Source organism: Delphinapterus leucas, chromosome 6 (genome assembly GCF_059928025.1).
Source record: "Delphinapterus leucas isolate spDelLeu-1000000601 "Yukka" chromosome 6, BTC_Dleu_Yukka2, whole genome shotgun sequence".
NCBI classification, from domain to species: Eukaryota; Metazoa; Chordata; class Mammalia; order Artiodactyla; family Monodontidae; genus Delphinapterus; species Delphinapterus leucas.
Genome location: NC_143134.1, coordinates 38,844,921 through 38,866,917, shown reverse-complemented (window position 1 = coordinate 38,866,917; position 21,997 = coordinate 38,844,921). Strand labels below are relative to the sequence as shown.

The 21,997-nt window shown below is 40.0% G+C and overlaps 1 protein-coding gene across 10 annotated transcripts in view; it reads left to right on the top strand.

Moving 5' to 3' along the window:
* The window catches only part of AOPEP (aminopeptidase O (putative)), a 390,564-nt gene that overhangs the window by 262,921 nt on the left and 105,646 nt on the right, over nucleotides 1-21,997 (top strand). For all 10 annotated transcript variants that reach the window (XR_016393524.1, XR_016393525.1, XM_089913028.1 and 7 more), the window contains exons 12-13: nucleotides 11,134-11,196; nucleotides 11,600-11,674. Coding sequence is in view for 8 of the 10 variants with exons in the window: in XM_089913028.1 (XP_089769154.1) it covers nucleotides 11,134-11,196; nucleotides 11,600-11,674 (138 nt within the window). In the remaining 2 variants the exon portion in view is untranslated. The remainder of the gene's footprint in view (nucleotides 1-11,133; nucleotides 11,197-11,599; nucleotides 11,675-21,997) is intronic.

The following is a 21,997-nucleotide window of genomic DNA, read 5'->3' as shown; positions in this document are numbered from 1 at the left end:
TTACCTTGGACCGTGGCAACTATTGCTAGGATACATTTTGAGACGTAGAAGTAAGTACTGGTATATGTCTGTTGTCCAAATGACCTTGGGAAACATCGTCCAGTGAATTCTAGGTTGCTTTTTGAAGGAGGGGAAAACATTGGGGGCAAATGCTCCAGAAGGAGCACTTCATTTTTATGCTGCTTTTATAGTTAAATCAGAGTATTTGCCACTTAAAAATAAAAACAGAGCCAATAATGAAATATTTATGAGAAATTGCTACAGTGATTGCTGCATAGTTTGTAGCAGAATATTGCAGTGCTCCTTATATTGAGAAAGTAGAACCTATTAGGTGTTGAGGTACAACAAGAAATGATTAAACCCAGATGCTTTCCTAAAATTATATTTTCAGTGCATTTATATGTCTGTTACAAACTGTGCTACACGCTAAAAATATTTTCCTTTGTAGGCCGAGGGAAATTTCAAACCACATCGAGGGCATCATAGATCAGATGGTTTTTCTTAAGAGTGTTAAGGGCATCCTGGTTGTTATCAGCCCAGACTTTACAATATGATATTATTTATGCCCCGAAGAGTCACAGTTCGGTTCTTAATTTCAGCAACTTTATTGGCATGAAAATGCATGGGAGCTAGGCCAGAGTCAATACATCAGAGTGGAGGACTGAGACTCTAGGGGCACAAGTGACGATGCGACTAGACTGGAGAGAGCCCCTTCATCCCTGTGGCCTGTTGCCCTGGGGAGAAGTCACCCCCCAGGTCCAGTGGCTCCTTTGGCCTTTGCTCCAAGCACTCCACCTCCTTTTCCCTCTGTGCTCTCTCCCTTTTCCCTCAGCTATGCGTGCTGAAACTTCATATTTTGTGCGGCCAACCAAAGACACATTCTCTTTAAGACTCTTCTTGGTTGTATTTATTACAAAGTTGGCTTCTCCTGAGTTCTCACTGGTTCTCTGCTTCTCAAATTGTATTTCTTCATCACTGTCATTGATTTTGTAATTGAGGGATGTCTGCCTGGGTTTGGCATAAATACTTATAGTGAATTAAACTGTAAATGGGTAAATCCAAGAATATATAGGTAGTGTAACTCCCTATAGAATTGTATTTTTTAGTTAATCCTTCTCCCCTTCCCACAGTGCACTGGGGTATACTATTTTGCCTATTAGAATATCCAGAATGAAAAAAGGGCTATCATTTTACTGAGTAGGTGCATTTTATTGAGTACAGTGCTCAGTACATTATATGTAATTGCTATATACTTTTTCTAGTCACAGCTCTCTAAGACTGACATCATTATTATACCCATTTTATAGATGAGGAAAAGCAAATCTGTCTAACTAGAAAGCCCAAGTTCTTAATTATTATATTGGTTTTAAATGCATGTAGCTACTATTAGGATTTTAGATGTTTTTGCATCTAGCACCAGATCGTGCTGGTATCTTCAGAGAAGAATGTAGAAATATCAAATTTCATTTTACGGTCTTTCTGTAACAACAGTGGGCTTATTGTTTTGAGCGAGGTGGGGTCAGAAACAGCACGATCTCCTTTATAATCAGGCATACGAGGAAGAGAACTTGCTCCATTTTGTCCACCAGTCCTTTGGGAAGGGACAGGCAGTGGTTTGCAGCGCCTCAGACGTGTCATATCTCTGCAGGCTCTGTCCAGTGGCATCGTGTCTGTGTGGTGGCTTTTTATTAGGATGTCACAACTCGATTATTTTGAGACCTTTCAAAGGTTACTTAGGTTCATAATACGAGACCGGCGTTTGCTTCTGAGGGGAAAGAGGAAGGGAATTAGCATTTACTGGTCTACTTGGTGCCTCTCCCTTTATGCACCATCTCATTTCATCCTCAGCACAGCTGAGGCAGGTTTCCTAAGGGTTGTGTGACATGCTCAGGGTTACATACCTTCTAGATGGCAAGAATGGAGGGTGCCTAGGTCTAAGTTCTCAGGTGTGTATTTCCCATTACACATGGCTTTGTACAGAGGTACTTAAGCCACATTCACAAGCCAGCACCGAAAACAGCAACAGCATATTTGGTTGTACATTAGCATGATTTCCAGTGCCCTTGAACCTGAGAGCAAGGTAGTGAAATAGGAAGTGCTCAAATAGAAGGCAAAGCTAAAACAGACCACAGTATTTAAACTGTAAATTGAAATCCATAATTATAAAAACAATCAAGTGACCAGAAGATTGTTAGGTTTGAGATTCTAACATACCTAATATTAATATGAATATAAATTAGCTGGGTGGATTCTTAAATTCTGCATATTAAGAGATGTTTATGAGTCTAATGAAGCTCTAATGTTCTTTGTGGTTCTTTTCCCTCTCATACTACTGAGCACAAAAGCTGTGTTGTGTGCAGAATGGCTGGGTTTATCCCTACTAGAAAGAAGTTATGTTTGGTATCTAAAGAACAATGAGAGTTTACTGCCTGGCTGACCAATGGTGGATCAAGTTCACATTCCCGGGCTCCTACTCTCCCACCTACACATGCAGGGGGTGGAAGCAGAGCAAAGGGAGGGAGGATACCTCCTCTTTTCATGGGGAGAAAGAGAGAGAGATGTGAGCTCAGGATTTCCTAATATGGACACAGCTGGGCCTGTGTAGCATTAAACACTGATTTAATCCACCGCTGGAGGAAACATCCTACAGAAAGTAGAGATTAGCAGCCAATTAATTCTGGCCCTTCCCATTTTTCTTCTGGAACATCTCTTATATGGACCTAAATGTTTGGTGAACACACATTCTGGAAAATAGCTTTTTTCATATATTATTTACATTTGGGACAGCCATCTCCCCCCAGTTGTGATGGATTTTATTCTTCCTACACTGTGTGTGTATACGTATGTATGTGTGTGATCCTACTTCTCTAGGATGACTTAGGCCCATTACTCTTGTGACTTTGCAAATTGTGACTTCATGGGGTTCCTCTGGGAGACCAGATGATAGGCAACAGAGTCTGAGTGCCAAGATTTTTAAAAATAGAAATGTTGGAAAAAGAAAAATAGACATGCCGAGGGCCACAGACTCCAGGGAGCACGGGCACTCCATGTGCACACGCTTACAGATACCACACCCATTCCAGTTTAGGGAATAACCAAAGGGACCCAGACGTGAGTATTTGATTTTCAAGCTAGTGAAATGTTAACATATAGGTTTGTGTTTTAAATTAGTGACTAATATCATGGGAATCCCCTGGTGGTCCACTGGTTAGGACTTGGCACTTTCACTGCCGGAGCCCGGGTTCAATCCCTGGTTGGGATTAATAATAATTAATAATAAATAAATAATATAAGGCATTTTGCCAGAGTAGTTTCCCTGTAGCATTGATGTAGTGTGTCTTTCCTAGACAAGGAAGCCCATTTGGTTAGAGCACGGTACCCAAGACTCAAGCTACCCGGGTTGCTTTCTGTGTGTGAAACAGTAGCTTTTGCACACAGCAAAGGGTCTTTTCCATTGGTAGCCACTGTCCTCTAATCCTAGCCAGCAGTCTTCCAAATGCAAAATGCTTGTTTCCAGGGAATGTGTGGCAGCCATCAACATAATTAGAGCATTGTTCACAGGGGATGAGTGGGAAATACCACCTCATGTATACAGAATTCCAGGTCAGCACTAAAATCAGGGTCCCTGAAGACGAGGATCTAAGCTCTTTCAGTCAGGATCCAGAATCATATTAACCAGGAACCTGGAAAAAACTCTAGACAGTCAAATATCCATCCATTCTTGCCTTCCTTCTGGGTAGTGTTGAGATCTTCCATTTCCACTTCTTTTTAATTCTTGTGTGTGTGTGTTGTGTGTGTGTGTGTGTGTGTGCACACAGGCATGCTTAAGTAATCTTGCCCTGAAGTTTATCCCTAAGAGTAAGCTATAGGAAATGCTACCCTAGGTCAGCCTGACAGCCCATCCTGTCCAACTTTGTGTCTGCCATCTGCCCAAAGGGACTTATTGTAATAGAACACAATAGGTGGCCGTCCTCTGTGGCATTGACCTTGAAATTTAGATGTCTCTCAAATGCCTGGAATTTCTTCATAGTAACCTATTAGAGATGGGTCATCATTAAAATGATCCAAACCAGTGGTTCTCAACACAGGCTGCCCATTGGAATTCCTGGTCGGGGAGGGGAGGACTTGTAAACTGACTGATGCCTGGGGCCCACTTTCGAAGATGTGAATCTAAGTGGTCTGGAGTGCCTCCTGGGCACTAGGATTTGTAAACCCTCCTGGTGATTCTAATGAGCAGTCAGGGGTTGGCAACAACTGATCTAAAACCACACCTACATAATTTTATATTTCACCTGTGAAACTCTTTAAGATTATAGTGTCCAAGAATGTTAAGTGCCTGTAAAGAACTGCAGTCATATGGGGATTGAGGAGGATATACTTATACCTGTTTTCTAAAATGTCTGTTTCAATAGACCTTTATGGTATGGGATTATATTTTACGGGCTGTGTTTTAATGTATGGTTGATCTGATCCACATAATAAGCAAATATCTTAAAGCGAGACAGTCGGGCTAGATGTTCCCTAAGCTCTCATGCTAGAGTAGAAAGAACACTACATTTCCAGCCAGGAGGTCTAAGGGCCACACAGTATGAGATATTAAAAGCACTATACTTCCCTGAGACTCAGTCTCTTCATCCTGAAGATGGGACAGTATGAGAAACAAACAGAACAGTCTATATGTGGAAGTGCTTTGTAAACTTAATCTTGTACAAAACTGGCCACTCTGGTTCTTTCTACCAGTTCTGAGGTTCCACGGTCTCTGATATATGTAGTACTTCAGCACGTTTTTTTGTCTTCAGGTCACTTTCCTCCAGCTTCTAGTGACGTTGTGTTGCTTCTTAGTTCCGGTAGTCTACACTTTTGATAAGTAACAACTGCCTTCTCTTGTAAGCACATCGCATGTGTCATTTGATCTTCACAACTCTATGAGAAAGAGGCTTAAAGAGGTCAGACAGCTAATATGTGGCAGAGCCTGGATTCAAACCCAGACAGGCTGTCTGCGCACTCTTTATACCATGCCGCCTTACCGCCTGGTCATACTAGTCTCCTGAGGACAGGGATGGTGTCTTATTCATCTTTGTGTTCACAAAGTCTAGTGCTCTGTTTTGCAGTAGGCAAACTCAATGTGTTTGTTAAGTGAATAACCCGTCTATATGTTCCTCTGGTTTTGATATCAAAAGTGATAAAATACTTGGTTGGTTAACATTTTTATATTAGTCCTCTGTGATGTTTGTATAGTATTATATTTCTTTTTGGCTTTATTTTTTTAACAGTTCTTTTCCTCAAATTTTATAAATAGGGTATAATCATAAGTCCTTACCTTCTATACTTCACTTCTAAGTGTTAATGGAGCGAAATACTAGAACCATAAAATTTTTTTCAGACCCTCTTCCTCCCTCCAAAAGAGAAAAAGAAATTTAAAGAAAGAAAAAAATAAACCCAGAATATTTTATTTATTTATACTCCTCCTTGTTCAAAAGAGAGTTAAGCAAACTCTTAGAAAGCAAAATATAGCATGATAAAAGTAAATTAAAATAAGAAAACTGAAGCAATGTGAAAATAACGTTAGGAAAATAAGATGGGGCCAGGAATTACATTAGCATACAATATGTACCCCCTGAAGTTCCTATACTTGGCTTAATGTAGGGTCACAGAGCTTTCTAGAAGAAGGAAAAAGGATCAATTTGCAGTGTTCATGAGGTAAAACAAACCAGTTGCCTAAGTCCAGCTATTCCTGATGTTGATACTACAGGGAAGTTTTTCCTATGGGTCCTCACAGAAAATTACTATTTAATATAATAAACAACCATCTAAAACCATCCTTACGGTAAACACTGTGATGGATTTTATGGGTTGTTTTTCATAATGCGCCTCAATAAAGGTTGATGGCTTCTTCCCAGAATGTAATGCGATAAAAGGAATTTCACAGAGCACCAGTAAGATGCATCCTGCACCAGCTGTGAGGTGGTCTGCCTTAACCCAAGAAAATCTTAGACTCTCCTGGGAAGGAGTTTTGGTATCCTCAAACTCTGTGAACCTCCCGACAATTGGTGTGTTGGGTGGCTGTGCACCTTGGTGTATTTTTCTCTGGGGAGCCAGTAGTTGATAGCAAATGCTTCATCAGATTTTCAGAGGGGATCAAGAAATGGAAGAACTGAGCATGCTACCTCAGGCAAGCTCTGTAAAAGTTTTTGAGCAACAGTGAGTTCAGGGTTATGGTTACTAAGAGGAGAGATTCTGTCAGCCAGGTCACTGCGAAGCAAGTGTGGGATGGATTTCCTTTTTTGAAAACTATGCTTTATAAGGACTTCCACTGAGAAGTTCATTTGGCAGGGCCAAAATCTTCAGAAAGAAATTAGGCATTCATTCTAACATACAGACAAAACGGGCAATAATACAAATTATAATTTTTCTAAAGTCAAATAAGTCAAATATAAAGATATCATAAAGGAATGTTACATTTTAAAATGAAAGAGCAAAATTTAAAGACATAAACATTGGATAACTTTGCCCCTACTCCTTGCTTGTTATTATTTGCAACCTGAACTAACCTTGATTTTATTTCCAGACATGTGTAGACTCTTACCTTCTAATTTACCCTGAATATATGTTGGCTATAGAGCCCTTCTGAAGCTAGCAAAAGCTTCTGGACCTTTCTACCTTGTTTGGTATTAAAAAGTCTTTTGACTTCTTATAGTGGATAGTTTTCCCTCTGCTGTGCATAAGGGAGTATAATTTGCCATCTGAAGCTGTTCAGTCTAATTAAAGGGCTTCCCTCATTAGCCCTTTCAGCCTTCTGGTTACCTAGGAAGGCATGCTGCTGCTTCTCATTCCTCTGGACTGTACCTCATCACCAAGCAGAGGCACACATCCATATTAACAATATGAAATTTGTATCATTATCATTTTCCAGTGAAAGGAGTCATTTCAAGGAGTTACTTCCTCTCGACTAAAAAAAGAAAACAGAAAAAGGATTTTCCCTCCAAAAGTAATCTCCAGCCACTAGGTTAAGTAATGCTTTTATTTTAAAGCAATGGCATTTTCCTCAGCTTCTGAAATTGTCTTCAGGTGTTACAAACTGCTTTGACAAGAAAGTTTCTTAAAACATTTTTTTTAAAAAAACTTGCATCTCTACTAGACAAGCCATTTTTAAAGATATAATTAAAATAGAAGACATCTGTTTTTAAAAGATAGCTTTAAAGTGCTTTCACCACATTTTCAAAGACAGTTATTAGAGTATTCATCCCCAGCTACAGAATTCAATTTTTTAAAAAGTCGTCTTCTTCAAGTTTCACTGGGGTCCTTCACTGGGGTCCCCTGATGAAGAAAGGTAGATTTAGGTGGACAAAAGGAGAAACGTGTTGAGGTTATATTGAACATGATCAAAGAGAATTAATACTTTTCCAGGGTCATGAAATATGTTAATATTTCATTCCAGATTAAATTCAGCTCCTACCACCATTTTGGGATACAATTTTAGTGAATAATATATGAGGGAATTAGGAACTTTTATTTCCCATTTCTATTTTTATTTTATTTTTTAAAAAAGGTCATTTTAGAAGTACCCTGGCAATGTAACTGAAAACCCATGGTGTCTCCTTTTTAAAAATGTATAATTCTGTGCTCTTTACAAATTAAGATATTTTAGTAGAGCAGGAGTTAATTAGAAAGATCCTCTTCTTAAGATTTTCCCCCATGAAATTTCATATGCCATTTATTCAGTCATTTATTCCTTTATCCTTCCATTCACTTACTTAACACATTTATTGAGCATCTACTATGTGCCAGGCAGTGTTTTTAGTGACTGGACAAAAATCAGGAACAGAAGGGACAGGATCTCTTTCTTCCTGGACCTTAAAATCCAGTCGGGGAAATAGATATTTGATAAATTAATAAAAAATAGTTATAATAGAACTGTATAACACAAGAGTGAACCCGAATGTAAACTATGGACTTTACTTAATAATGTATCAAATATTGGTTCATCAATTGTAACAAATTCCTGGCACTGATGCAAGAAATTAATAATAAAGGAAACTGTGGGTTATGTTGGCACATGGGAATTCTGTGCTATCTGCACAAATTTTTCTAAAAAATAATGTCTCAATAAAAATAAAACATTTTAGGGCTTCCCTGGTGGCGCAGTGGTTAAGAATCTGTCTGCCAATGCAGGGGACACGGGTTCGAGCTCTGGTCCGGGAAGATCCCACATGCCGTGAAGCAACTAAGCCCGCATGCCACAACTACTGAGCCTGTGCTCTAGAGTCCACGAGCCGCAACTACTGAAGCCCGTGCGCCCTAGAGCCAGTGCTCCACAACGAGAGAGGCCAGTGCAATGAGAAGCCCGCGTACCACAACAAAGAGTAGGCCCCGCTCCCTGCAACTAGAGAAAGCCTGCTTGCAGCAATGGACCCAACGCAGCCAAAAATAAATAATTATTTTAAAAATAATAAAAAAATTGAATATCTATAAAAGATAATTACTTTCAAGGAAATAAATAGGAAAACACAGTGGGATGACATAATTTGGATTGGGGAGTGAGGAAGACCTTTCTGGGGAAGTGTTGTTTAAGCCCAGCACTAGAAAATAAGTAGGAGCCAGCCAGGCAAAAAAGAGAAGGAAATGCATTCTCAGTAAAGCAAAGTGATACCATTTGAACTACCTTTGTAAATACCATCCTGGTTTCTTTGTGGAGAAGAAAGATTGAGGGGGTGGGTTTGGGGGGCAAGAGGACAAACAAGGAGACAAGTTAGTAGGCACTTAGAATGGACCACAGCTTTTGCTACCCACTCAGAGTCCTAGAAGAGCAGAGTAACAGTAGGATGTTTTCTTGCTCAGCTTGTGCCAGAAACCGTTAGATTCTCTGTGAACTGGGTGCTAGCAAGAAAGGAGACTGTCAATGGCACCGAGATGGTGTTTCCAGGTCTCAGTTCTTAAGATCTTTCCACTGGCTCAAAGGGATTTTTAGAATGAGGAACAATCTTGTGTGTGTGTGTGTGTGTGTGTGTGTGTGTGTGTGTGTGTATTTGAGACCACAGCCAGATGAAAATTATAAGGGGAAAAAGCTTTCAAGTACTAACTACCCAGCTGTAACAGCAGATTTTCATAGAAGTCTGTGCAAGGTTTAATTTGCAATAGTTATCTTTCTTCCTGCTGCTGGATTGTTGGAATTTACTTTGGTTTTTGTTTCTTCTAAGACATGTTTTTAAATTGTTGCTAAATCAACACAGAGGACACTTAAGAGAGGTCCATTTAGGCATGGCACTGTACATCAATATTGAACTGTTTGTATCAGGAAATCTTAGACATGGTGAATTCCCAAGAAAAAAAATTCTAGTGGGTAAAGGGAAATGTCAGTCAGTGATAGATTTCTATTGATTCTGGAACTGTTATTAGTAGCATGGAAGCTTAAATAGTTCAAAGTTTTATTTCCATTTAAAATTAAGCAGCTCTGCAATTACATAATCCACTTCATCATTTGTAATTTTAACCTGCCTATATTGATGTGCATTTGAGGCTTGCAAGACTATCTATTTTTGTGCATTTCGTTTACAGTAAAAAAAATTGTATGTGATGGTTGTACATTACATATAAAAAGATTCGATAACACCTTGAAAAAATCTTTAGCAAACGAGCATGCATTTCATAGCACTTAACTAATACCGGTTAATATGTTGATTTAACTCTACATAGTTTTTTTTTGTTTTTTTTTTAATTCCTGTTAACACAAACACCAAGTCAAGAATCTCCCGTTTGAGCAGCCCTGTTGTTTGTTTTAGGAAACAGAAGTGCATCATCAATGTAATTTTAAGTTAGTCCAGTTATGAATCTGGGATGAAGGGATAAAATAAAGTTTTCCACTCTGATGTCTCCATTAAGAAGCTCCCCTTTGTGTAAAACACTCCATGGCAAAGTTGCTTCTATTTAAAGTAGTGAGTTTGATCTTGGCTTTGATCTAAAGCTTTTGATCTTGAAAGAAGGATGGAGTAGCAATAAAGAGAGGGCAAGACAGATTTTCTTTAAAGAAATGCGATAAAGTTAAAGGAATGGTCAACATCAGCAAACGCGAGTGCGACCCGACTCTTCTCCCAAAGCTCTCACCCCCCAGGCTGGTTCAGCCCACTTCTCATGAGGATGGAAAGAAAGCCTTTTGGGGGTCGGCGGAAAAGACTGAGGGTATCTCACACTTTTATAAACCGAGTGGAAAGTTTACCCCTATTTATGAAGACGTATTGACCCCTTCTTAAATTCTACTAGTCGCTTTGGAGGGGTCCACAGGCCGGGCAAGCGCGGCGGCGCCCGGGCTCACCCAGAGCGCGTTAGCTCCCGCGACGCGCGGGCGGAGCCCCGGGTTCGCCTTTCACGCGCTCGCGGCTTCTCCCCCAGGAGGTCACCTGCCACCGCCCCGGAGTCCGGAGGGGCCACTGAAAAAGGTAAACTCAATGGCGTCTAATCCATTCCCAGAGAAAACTCCATTAGGAAAGTTCCTTTCCCTCCGCGAAGGCCATCTGGACACTTAGGTTTCTGACCCGAAGGGCGAGTTCAGGCTGGCCGCGGGGTTGAGGGAGCTTTTGCCGCTAAGCCTTTTCGCCTGCCGGCGGGCAGCAATTCTGCTCCCACCGCGGTCAAGAAGCCCTTTCGCGGTACCCGGGGTCCCGCAGGCTTGTGGGCTGGAAAGGTAAGCGCGCGCGCCGGGGATCGGCCCGCGCGTGGGAGGGCGCGGGCAGGACGCAGGGAGGAGAAGAAAGATGTTTGCGAAGAGAACAATAACACAGGCGGAGCGCCGGCGGGGGTGGGGGCGGAGGCGACCTGCGGGGAGGGCGGCGCGGCCGCCTATACCTTTAAGGCAGGCCCCGCCCCCGCCCAGCGCCCGCCCGCCGCCCGCGCTGCCGCCGGGGCCCCGCGCTCGCCCGCCGCCCGCGCTGTGCCTTAGGTGTTGCGGGCCTCGAGCGTTCCCCGCTCTCAGGCGGGCCGGCGGGGCGGACGGCCCTGGGCGCGGGTTCCGGCGCCAGGCTCCCAGCTTCACCTACCGCGGGCGAGGTACGGGGTTGGCGCGCCGAGTTGGTGGGGCGCGGGGGAGGGAGGCTGGGGCGGCTCTCGGGAAAAACTTGACTCTGTCCCCTTCCTCCGCAGCCGCTGCAGAGGGAGCGCCTGGCCGGGGCGGAGTGCGGGCTCGTGCGGCAAGTGAGCGCCGAGGTGAGTGCGGGCGGCGCGGTCCTTGGGCTCCCTCCCTCCCCGGGCGGTGGGTCGCGCCTTGCATCCCTGGCGCGGAGACCCCGGTCGGCTGCGTCGCGCGGCAGCGGTGGGTAAGATGGCCCTCGTTCGGGGGCTCTGGCTCTCACCGGCGCGGGGGCGGCAAATCGGGCCCATAACGGAGGGAGCGGCCGGGGTGAAGGTCGCGGCCTCGGCTCGCCGCAGACCCGAGGGCCCCCTGCGCTGAGGCGGCCCCGCGAGCCCCGAAGGGTGCCTGTGGCTCCCCCAGGTGAAGCCGAGGAAGGCTATGTCGCGAGGCTGTCGATCGTTTGTTTCTCACGCTGAGGGGCGGCCCTCAGGACCCGTCGTTCTGTGTTTAAAATGCCCTGTGGTTTTTGAACTTCAGGTCGCCAAATGGGTCCGAGTGAACAGGAGACCCCGAAAACGGAAACGAAAGGAGACAGAAGAAGTCTTGGAAAAGGTAGGGGTCCCCGAAAGAGAGCACTGGATGGAGTTCTTGATCAGTCTCCCCGTCTGGCCCTGAATACTTGGTCGCAACGACAGAGTAGCTTTTTTTTTTTTTTTTTAAGTTTGCAGTAAACCTTAGATATACCTGGATAGTTCTATAGAAACGCTGGTTGATAATTCTAGTGACTTATCAACGTAATGTGTTCTCAGGAAGTTAGAATGACCCAGGATAGAGATTTCTTTCATGTTTATTAAATAGAGCGTTAGGACATAAGCGAGTTCCATTATTACATTAGACCAGTAGTATTTATCATGGTATTATATTATTATATAACTATCTCTAAAAAAGGGGGTTGTTCTGAATAAGTCACCCACAGTATCAGGTTTCTCTGCTTGGTCGTGATAGAGACAGTAGCACACTCATTCATTTAGACTTTAGAGTACTCTGAAAAATGGAGAGAGAAAACGAAAGAAGTGTATTACTTTTGAAACACTAGGAGAGATTTTATTTACTAATGCAAATGAGAAGTTTGTTTTTCTACACTTAGAATTTCAGTATATGCTACTTTGCAGAAGTTTGGACTACCTGTTTTCTCCTGAAATTGTGTTAAGTCAAAACTTGATTTGTCATTGTAATAAGTAATACGAAATAAGGTAAGTAGTCTGTCGTTTCCTGAGTGATTTCATTGAAAACTCTCAGAAGTGAATAGTGTTTTTACAAACCTTACAGCAGTTAATGATTTTGGTTGCTTTTGCTTTAATTATTTTACTGTTTTTTGATTCTTGAAAGCACCAAGGGATTAAAATAGCAGTGTGTTGTTTTTCTGCTGCTAGAATGTATGATGAATCACTTCTGATTCTGAAGCCAAATTCTTGCTGATAGCATTGCTGCCAACTTCTGTGATGTGTTGCCTTAGTATGGGCATTGCAGCGTCCGAGAATGTGCACAAAGCACATCGTAATGAAGGTGATACCAAAGTTCCAGAGTGCATTTAAGGATACCAAGGGCAGCTTCGGAGAGAATTACAAAAAGAACTGGCCTAGGAGTATAGTCATTTGTAAGGAGTCATCCAGTGTGTGAAGAGTGTGACTCTTTAAACCAAGAGTCATATATGTCACTTCAGTTAAACAGTAATAGAAAAAGTTGTCATTTTGAACGGGCTTGAGTTTTCTGACCATACCTTGACATGCTATGGTAGGTCGTGTTTAACTTTCATGGTCTAGGTGTTTTTAAAAATGTTTGTGAGGTGATGGATAGATGAGATCATAAAATGTCCAAAGAAGGAAAAAGAATTACGGCTTATTTAGTATTTTAAAAAATAGTTTTTAGCTGTTATTTTTTTAAACCCAAAGTAAGATTACCCAAGCACACAATGTATCATGCATAAAAGAAGGGGAAGCCCTTATCTTTGTGGATTACCAGCTACCATCACTACCCAAATCTGAATTTGAAGTAACCGTTATCTGTGACACCCATGACCTGACCACTGCCTTCTGAGAATGAGAAGGGTAGGGACTGAGGATTTTGCCTTCCAGGAAAACTGGAGTTCTTCATTGAGCCATTTCTCCTTGAGGGAGGCTGTTGTGTTGGAGCTTATGGGGAGGACGCACTTTTGACTTTTCTTAGAAATTGTGGGCAGCAGTTTTGAGGAGGACGTGAAAATGAAGTGGGTTGAGACCATCATGCTGAGCTTCCTTTCCAGGAATGGAGCTTAAAGCTGACTAGCTTGGAGGGTGGAGGTGGGCAGGGCAAGAAGGTGGGAAATTTCAGAATTGTATCAGACAATATTGATGATCAGCGTCTCCCGTCTCTCCTTCTGGTCCTGCACAGCAACTGAGCCCTTTGCCCACTGTTTTGCCTCTGCCGCACCTGGGAGAGAGTTTGGAGCTCACTGAGGCAAAGCATATGCAATATTTTCAAGGGCAGGGTTTAGAAAGGGGGAGCGATCAGCTGCCAAGGGCATGAGAACAAGTTCTGAAAGGCACAGAAGCTACCCTGTAGCTGGTAGCCGAGGTGTGTCCTCTGATTGCCCGAGTGTCTATTCCAAAATGCAGATCAAATTCTGTGGTTATGGGTATTCAGATAGGTCATTTGTTAACTTTTTGCTGGGATTTGAACCTGTTATTCATAGCAATGTAGGTAGTTAACTTACTATTGAGTTTAGTAAGTTTTTTTAAATGTTTGCCATAGCAGAAGTCAATTTTTCTTTTTTCATGCGTTTACTGTTTTTCTGCAACGTTAGAATAAAACTGTGGCGTTTTCTGCTTTTATTCATTTGATGTAACTGTAAAATAAGAATATGAGTTTTAGTTGTTTCTGGTTGGTTGTACATTTAAAATCTAGCCATTGCTTTTATTTGCCTACTTTGTCTTTACCCCTTTCTCTCCCTCCTGCTGCCCTTTCCTCCATCCCATAAGTCTGTATTTGCACCTTCAGGCCTCAGGCAGAATTCATCCCTGATGAGTGAACTTGTGGGATGACTGGTCTGTATTTAACTATGCTAGGGTCATAACATTTTTTCTCTGATTTTTACTGACCTGCTCGAGGAAGGAAAACAGAAAGCAGTGGTGCAAGGCCAGAGTCTGAAGAGGGGCGTTTGGTGAGGAGTTAAACGTTAAAGAATGGAATCTTACAGGAACGATTATTTCCCCCCCTTAAAATCTTGAAGGCGCTAAGTGGTAGGCATAACCTGGTGTAACTTGAAATACTAGTTGAGGTTTTCAGTGAACTCAGAAGGAGAAGCAAAACAAACTTATACTGTGCTCAGCTGCGGGTTAAAATAACGAATAATGAAATAAAGTAAACTGGGTGAATGAGAGGTACCACCGGTAAAGTGATTTAAGATGCTCTCCTGGCCTTTCCTGGCCTACTGCTGTGTTGTGTCATTCCCACCCACCCACCAGATAGCTCTACTGTCTCTCTATTGCTGTCTTACGGATTTTCATTTCTTGTCTTTTCTGTAGATGCGTCATTCTTTTGTCTGCATTTTCTCCTGTTTTCTCTGACACTTATTTCCATTTTACTTTATGTTTTAGCCCTTTTTCCACTGGTGTAACTGAATTCCTTTACATTGTTGTTTTTTTTTTCTTCAATTTTAGTTACAAAACTCACCTCTCTTTCGCTTCTGGTCCTCAGGTATTTTCTCCTTACATTCTGATATTCTTCCTTTTTCACTATTTCGAGTTCCTTTTATTTAGTTTGAATAATTTATGCAACAGAAAGGCAAGGGGAATGTGAACAACTATACAAAGAACAACTAGGATGAATGGATCAGCCTGCTCTGCAAGGGGCGGGTCAAACAATGGCGATTGCCACAGTGAATTGTATAATGTATATTTTAAAAAATAATGTTAATAGATTTTACTAAATGACTACTGGTTTTGGAAGAACACATTTTTTTTCCTGCTTTTATTTTTAACTGGTTCAAAGATGAATACAAATTATCTATCATATTGAAAGATTAAGGACTAATATAATGTTCTTATAAATATATACTTGATAATACAGCATTTTTGATAATTCTTTAATCAGTATTCTAAGGATTATATAATAATTTATGAAATCATATATTTGAAGAAAATACCTGACTGGCATTATGATTTTTTTAGAGGAAGAAAATTCCAATTTTCATATTTGAAAGAAGTACCTTTTCTACTTTATGCACATCTGAAAATAGAACAAATTTTAAAAATACTAATTTCTAGTCATCAGTAAGTAATATGATGTCAGAAGTATTCATTGGCATACTTTCAAAACATTGAAAATTCAACAATACTAAGGTTTGCTGTTATTATTAACAAGAGCTCCTTCATGTGTGTCTGTTTACAAGCAAGTGTCTTGCTGAGGGTAAGTAAGATTGGCCTCTGTTACGATTAGTCATAAGAAACGCTAGGTGCAAATGGTCTCCAGTAAAAGCACCCTTTAAGGTTACCTTAATTATTCTTTTCTGCCAGAACCTGAAAAATAATACCCGTAAGCATAAAATTGTTTAAAATTTGGTGAAGTTTTCCTTGAAATATTGAGTGAAACATGAAAATCTAGAAAGATGGTTGTGAAACTGGATTCATAGCATTTAGCGGCCATTTTAGTGGGATCTAAATGGTAAATTCTATTTTTCTGAGTCTTTGAGAGAAAATACTGGAACTATTTTCTTTGTGACAGTATCCTTCCTAAATTCTGGACCATTTTCACTCAGCTTTTTCATTTGTTCTTTCCACACGCTTGATTCTGAACTGAAATCATTGATAACCTTGATAATAATTCACAGAAGATTTTTTAAATCCAACTTGGCTTATGCATTTTGCCACATTTATTGTTCCTTTTAAAATTTTACACACTCTAGGAGAATGTTTTTATTACAATTCTGATATTGAAATATTCAAAATGATAAAGGTAGGTACAAATTTTAAACTATTTAATAAAGTGCTTTACTGCTATTTGTCTTTTGTGACAAAGATCTGTTTTCTATTTGGTTTATGATTTCTGGAAAACAGTATTTAAGACTAATAAAAATTTTCTGTTTTATTTCTTGGATCTCTAACAGCAGTCGGCAACGGTGTTAGGCTTGACTCTGCAGCTCTTAGGATTCAAAGCTTGGCAAAACGGCACAAGATGAATTTAGGGAGTGCTGAACCAAAGGGTCCCTTCTCTTTATAGGCACTACCTGCATTTAGCAAAATGGTAGGTGTGGGCAGCCACTCTTATGTAACTGAGGCAGCATTCGTGTTGAGTGGTTTCCCAGGCACTGGTGCCCTTTCCTCTTTTCGAAAATGCTCTTGCCATGTGAGAATTCATAACTAGTCTACATTTATATAGCTGTAACCTCTTACAATAGCTTCATTGATACTTGATCTCGTAGAAAAGCTTTATGGATTCTAATGAGTCACAGCTCTTGAGGCACCAGCCGCCCTCTCTTACGCCTTCCCTATCAGTGAGTGGCTTTGTGTCCTCTGTTGTACTGATTGTGCCTTTGGATGACGACTTACTTGAGTGATAGGAGGAGGCAGAATAATTTATTAAAAATAATTACAAAGAAACCAAACAAAAGGGGTAATTATAGCACTGTTAAATGCAATTCGTTATTTTATTGCTGAAATATTTGGAACTCAGTCTTTTTTGTGCGTCTCCCTTTTTTCCTTGTAAATCCCTAACAAATACATAACTTATTAAATTTTCTGTACCAGATCTCAGGTTAGATCTGGTTTCAGAAGATCTTGGTTGTTTTTTTTTTTGTTTTTTTGTTTTTTTTTCCCCTTAGCTGGACCAAGGAAGAATTGCTGATAAAATGTATTTTTGGTAGCCTCAGGAAGGAGGTCTGATCTGTATAATTTTATAGGATTAAATTTTCATCGATTTCGTAGATTTTTCTTAAGAATCTGCAGTTCTTTAAAGAAAAGTGAGAATTTTGAGTGTACTAAAATTTCTTCCCATTTTCAGCTGGCATGATGGGGAAAATTTAAAAGTCATCCACTTACCCTCATGCACTTACTCACATATTTTAAAAAGAATCTTTGAATGGAACTATTACTGTAATAATAGCTGACACTTATCATGTGTCAAGCACTCTTCTCAGTGCTTTACATGTATCAACTCATGTAACTGTACCATTAAAGTAGTTTCCCAAAATAGCAATATGATATGTCAGATGGCTTTGTGGAGGTAGATGAGTTATAAACAAATCGAATAATTGTTGTAGAAAAGAATGCTTTGGGCAAGACTTAAAAATTCTTTTTAACCCAGGCTATTGACATTCCTAGACCACCAACATAAAGCATACGTTTCTAAGTTAGGAAAATCTCAACCAGCATGTGTTTTGTAAACACTTGAAAGTGTGCAGATAATTGCACCATTGTTGATTTTAGCAGATTTGATGCCAGCAGCCATCAACTCTTATGTGCCGTGAGAGATGAAAGCCATTTTAATATAAAACATAAGAGTTTGGCTAGAAAAGGGAGGCGGGCAGAGGAAATTTTTGTGACTTTTAGTTTTATAGGAAGCATTAGTTACATTCCTGTGACAGAATGCTTTACTTGGCAATCATTCTCATCTTAGGCATTTTAATGAGCTGCTGTTTTGTGCCTGGTATCATATGGCACTAATAAGATGCATTATTTTAGTAGCACCTACTGGTGTCAGTGTAGTTTAGGGCCTGTCATTGTTTCCATTAATCTTCTATTTTAGGAGGCCGACACTAGCATGTGTCTTTAAGTCTAGCCAACATGTATTTCATTTATATTTCTGGGTCTCTGCACAAAGGAAAAATGATACTCAAGCCTTGTGTTTCCAGTACTTAGAAAAGGACCTGATCACATACAGCCTCAATAAATATTTGTGGAATGAATTAGATGAGTGAATCTCACAAATGGTACCTTTCTATAAAGTTATACCTGGCTGTGGCATTTAAAAAAATTTAATGTCCAGGTTTTTATTTTGTTCTCTAATGACGGAGGTTTCCATTAAAGCACATTTGGTAGAGCTTTCCTGGCTGTCGTGGGTCATCTTTTTCATCCCTTCTATAAAGAGAGCTCAGAGCCAGGAAGACTGACACTGATCCCAACTCTGCCACCTAATTATGTTCCTTAAGTTTGTCGCTTGACTTTTGCTTTCATCTGAAAATCCTTTTATTTAATAGGCCAGTTAAGACAATTTGTATTAATTATAAAATTAATATTTACAGTTTTATGATACATTTTTTCTCTTTTGTCCATTTTTTGGCATTCAGGAAGGCTTGTATTTTTGTTCTAATGGTTACTTTGACATGATAACACATTTCTGCCTCTTGTCCACTTTTTTTTGCTCATGTGTATTGACTTCCTGCTGTGAGCAATAGTAAAATTAGATACTAACCTTTTCTTGCCCCACCCCACTCTGTCTTCCATCCTGTGACTTGAGGTGTTACCTTTTAGCTTCCAGGTGAATACCTATGACACAGTCAACAAACTAATAGTATTTTTCATATAATCTTCCCGTCCCCTCTCCCCTTTTTGATAGTTGTACCTACAATGTCAGAGGATGTAACCATTACATATTATACTGTATCCTTTATAAAATCACTTAGTTTTAATTCTGCAAGTCCATCTATATTTAATGCTCATCACGTACCCTTGTATTGATCTTCAGTCAGTTTGGTTTTTTGAAGCTAGTTTTATAGTGGATTTCTCAGGAAGAGCTTGGGGCAGCAGTAGTTCCTGAGTTCTTGTATGTTTATAAGCTTTTGTTCTTTATACACGAGGGTCAGTTCAACTAGACATAAAATCCTTGGCTTATATTTTCTTTATCCTAGATATGTTCCTCCATTGTCTTGCATAAAGTTTGACAGTGGCCTCATTTCTTTTCCTCAGAGTGACCTGGTTTTTTCTCCTGGATGCCCAGATTTTTTTCTGTAAATTCCCCCAATTTTTCTTTAAAATAACTCATTGTGGGTCCGTTTTCCCAATTGTCACTTGCTTTTGAGCTTTATTTTCTTCATCTGTAAAATGAGAATAATGATAACTGTTTTTGCCTGCTCAGGGAGTGGATTTGAAGACCAAATGAGATACCGTATATAAAGTGCTTTATGTTTATTTTACTTTCTTGTTACCCTTTAAAATGCCTTGTTGTCAGGAACTTTAAAATTTATAGTACTTCATTTTATAGTCAGTTGGATTTGAGTTGGCTTTATATTTGTGAGAAATCTAAAGTGGATACCCTGAAGTCTTCTGTCTGTATTCTGGCGGTACATAAACTCACCCTGATCCACTTGGGTAGAATTGCTGGCCTAAAAGCACTGGTGCTTTTTGAAAGTATCTCATTTAGAAAACTCCATCTCCATTGTATTCTTCTCATACTCTTTCCTGTCGTATGTCAGTTTCCCACACAAAACTCTGGGGTTATGTGATTTAGTTTATATGTGCATAAAACAACGCAGAGGAGAAAAAGTTAAAGGACTCTATTTTTTCAGATAATGAGGAGAGCTGAAAGCCTGAATCAGCCTAATCAGTCAACATATTTTCTTAGATTTGTTGTATATAAGGCCCTGTGTAAGAAGCTGCTGGAAAATGCCAAAGAAACAGGAGATGTCATTTCTGGCCATGGGAGATAAAACACACAACATATCCAAGATCATTTACTACAAGCTAGCATGTGATAAATAAATCTAAACCAATGTAGCACAAACTAAGGATATGAGTATATGATGCATTTTACCTGAGGCTACCCTGGACTAGAGTTTCCATTCCTGGGCCTTGTTTTGATAAAGCAGCCCTTTACACATGCAGGCTGGAAGTTATGGTGGGAAATGGAGTAATTGAATTAACTGAATCCATTTTAATGCTTTTACCTGATTTGTAAGCACAGATAGGGGTTTGATTGACGTACATATAAATAGTGTTAGTGTCTTTATTGAATATGTGATTTTAAAAAATAAATGCATCCATGTTTTGCAAGTAAGGCTGGAACCCATCATCAAAATTCTTCTGACACTTATGAATCAGAATGATTTGGAAACCCAAGGCTAGAAATGTAATACTGTTTATGATTCTGTGTAATGCATTCCTTATTAAATTCTATATTTACTTAAAGTATTTATTTACTAACTTCATTGCATATCCACAACACATAAAACATAAATGAGTAAGGAGTAGGCAGTACAGAGATGAATGGAAAACAGTCTTCAGAGAGTTTACAGTTGAGATGTAAAAAACTAGAAACAGAAGAAAACAGAATTGAATGAAACCTGTATCAGAGGTACATTAGGTATGCATACAGAGCAATTTGGATCTCATAAGGAAAGGAAGCCATATCACTTTGGGCTATTTGCATCACCCACAAGCCTTGTCCAGGCTAATAGCAGGAAACAAATATTTGCTCCAGTTCATTCAACTTCTGTTATTTTGTAGAACTAAGGATGCCATAATTTCTGCTCTCAAAATTCAGCTTGTCTTCATAAGAACATACTGAGACTGTGAAGTCGGTATAGTTGACCCTTGAACGACTTGGAGGTTAATCCAGGTATAATAACCAGCTTACAGTGAGTCCTCCATATCTGAGGTTCCTCCACATCCCTGGATTCGGTCAACTATGGGTCATGTAGTACTGTAGTATTTACTAACGAAAAATATGCACATGTAAGTAGACACATGCAGTTTGAACTCAACATTGCTCAAGGGTAAGCTCTATTTCTCTTTGGCTCACTAATGTGAAATCAAAGTGCTGCAGCAAGTTTAGGCTACCTCTGAACTTGAGGATGTAAATTTTTCATTCTGTTTCTCTATTTTTTTTCCTTTTATTTGCGTCTTTCAGTTTTGGGTTTTTTCCTTCTCTCTAAATATTTGGTTTCAAGGCAAAATGAGAAATGAGAACGTTTCAGAGTTAGGGGTGGTGACTTCAAGTTCCAGAGCTCTTCAGAGTTGCCCCCTCTTGTGATTTTTGGATGTTGTGTTCTCTTATTCAAAAAGTATTCCACGTGTTTTCAACACCACAGATGACCTTTTTTTTTTTTTTTTTACAGTATTTTAAAGAACAGTTATATACCCCTTTTATTTCTTGGTGATGAGAACAAATGAACTTGTGAGGTAGGCCACAAAAATGGCATTAAGTGTATATCCAAATCATTGATCATTTTATGTATCTTTCTATAAATCAAACAAGCATTTTTTTTAATAAGGAATACCATATTTATTTTTTAATATTTATTTATTTATTGGCTGTGTTGGGTCTTAGTTGCAGCATGCAGGATCTTTCGTTGCGGTGCGAGGGCTCTGTAGTTGTGGCATGGGGGCTTAGTTGCCCCACGGCATGTGGGATCTTACCCCGACCGGGGATCAAACTGTGTGCCCCCCTGCAGTGGAGCGCAGAGTCTTTACCACTGGATCGCCAGGGAAGTCCCTGTTCGTTTTTGTTATGAAGTATTCTGTTGTGTGGATGTACTACATTTTGTTTATCTATTATTGGTTGATAGATGTTTGGATTTTTTGCAGTGTCTGGCTGTTAGAATAGTGGTTTAACGTTTAACTCTCTTCAGTGTAGACCTACTCCTCTTGGGTAGATACCTAGGACTGGCATGGCTTGGCCTTTTGGTAGGTGTATGTTTAATTTTTAAGAAACTACTAAAAATTGCCACCAGCAATGTTTAAGGTTACAGTTTCTGTGCCTCCTCTTCAGCACTCGGTATTGTCAGATTTCTTTTTTTTTTTTTTTTTTTGTCAGATTTCTTTACATTAGCCATTCTCATGGGTATTAAACCATGTTATTTATACTTAAGGCTTTTATTTCTTGTGAGGATCTGTAAGTATCTAGATAATCCTAATAAACTTTTGTCCTCCATTTTGCAGATCAGAAGGCAGTAGTGCAGTAAAT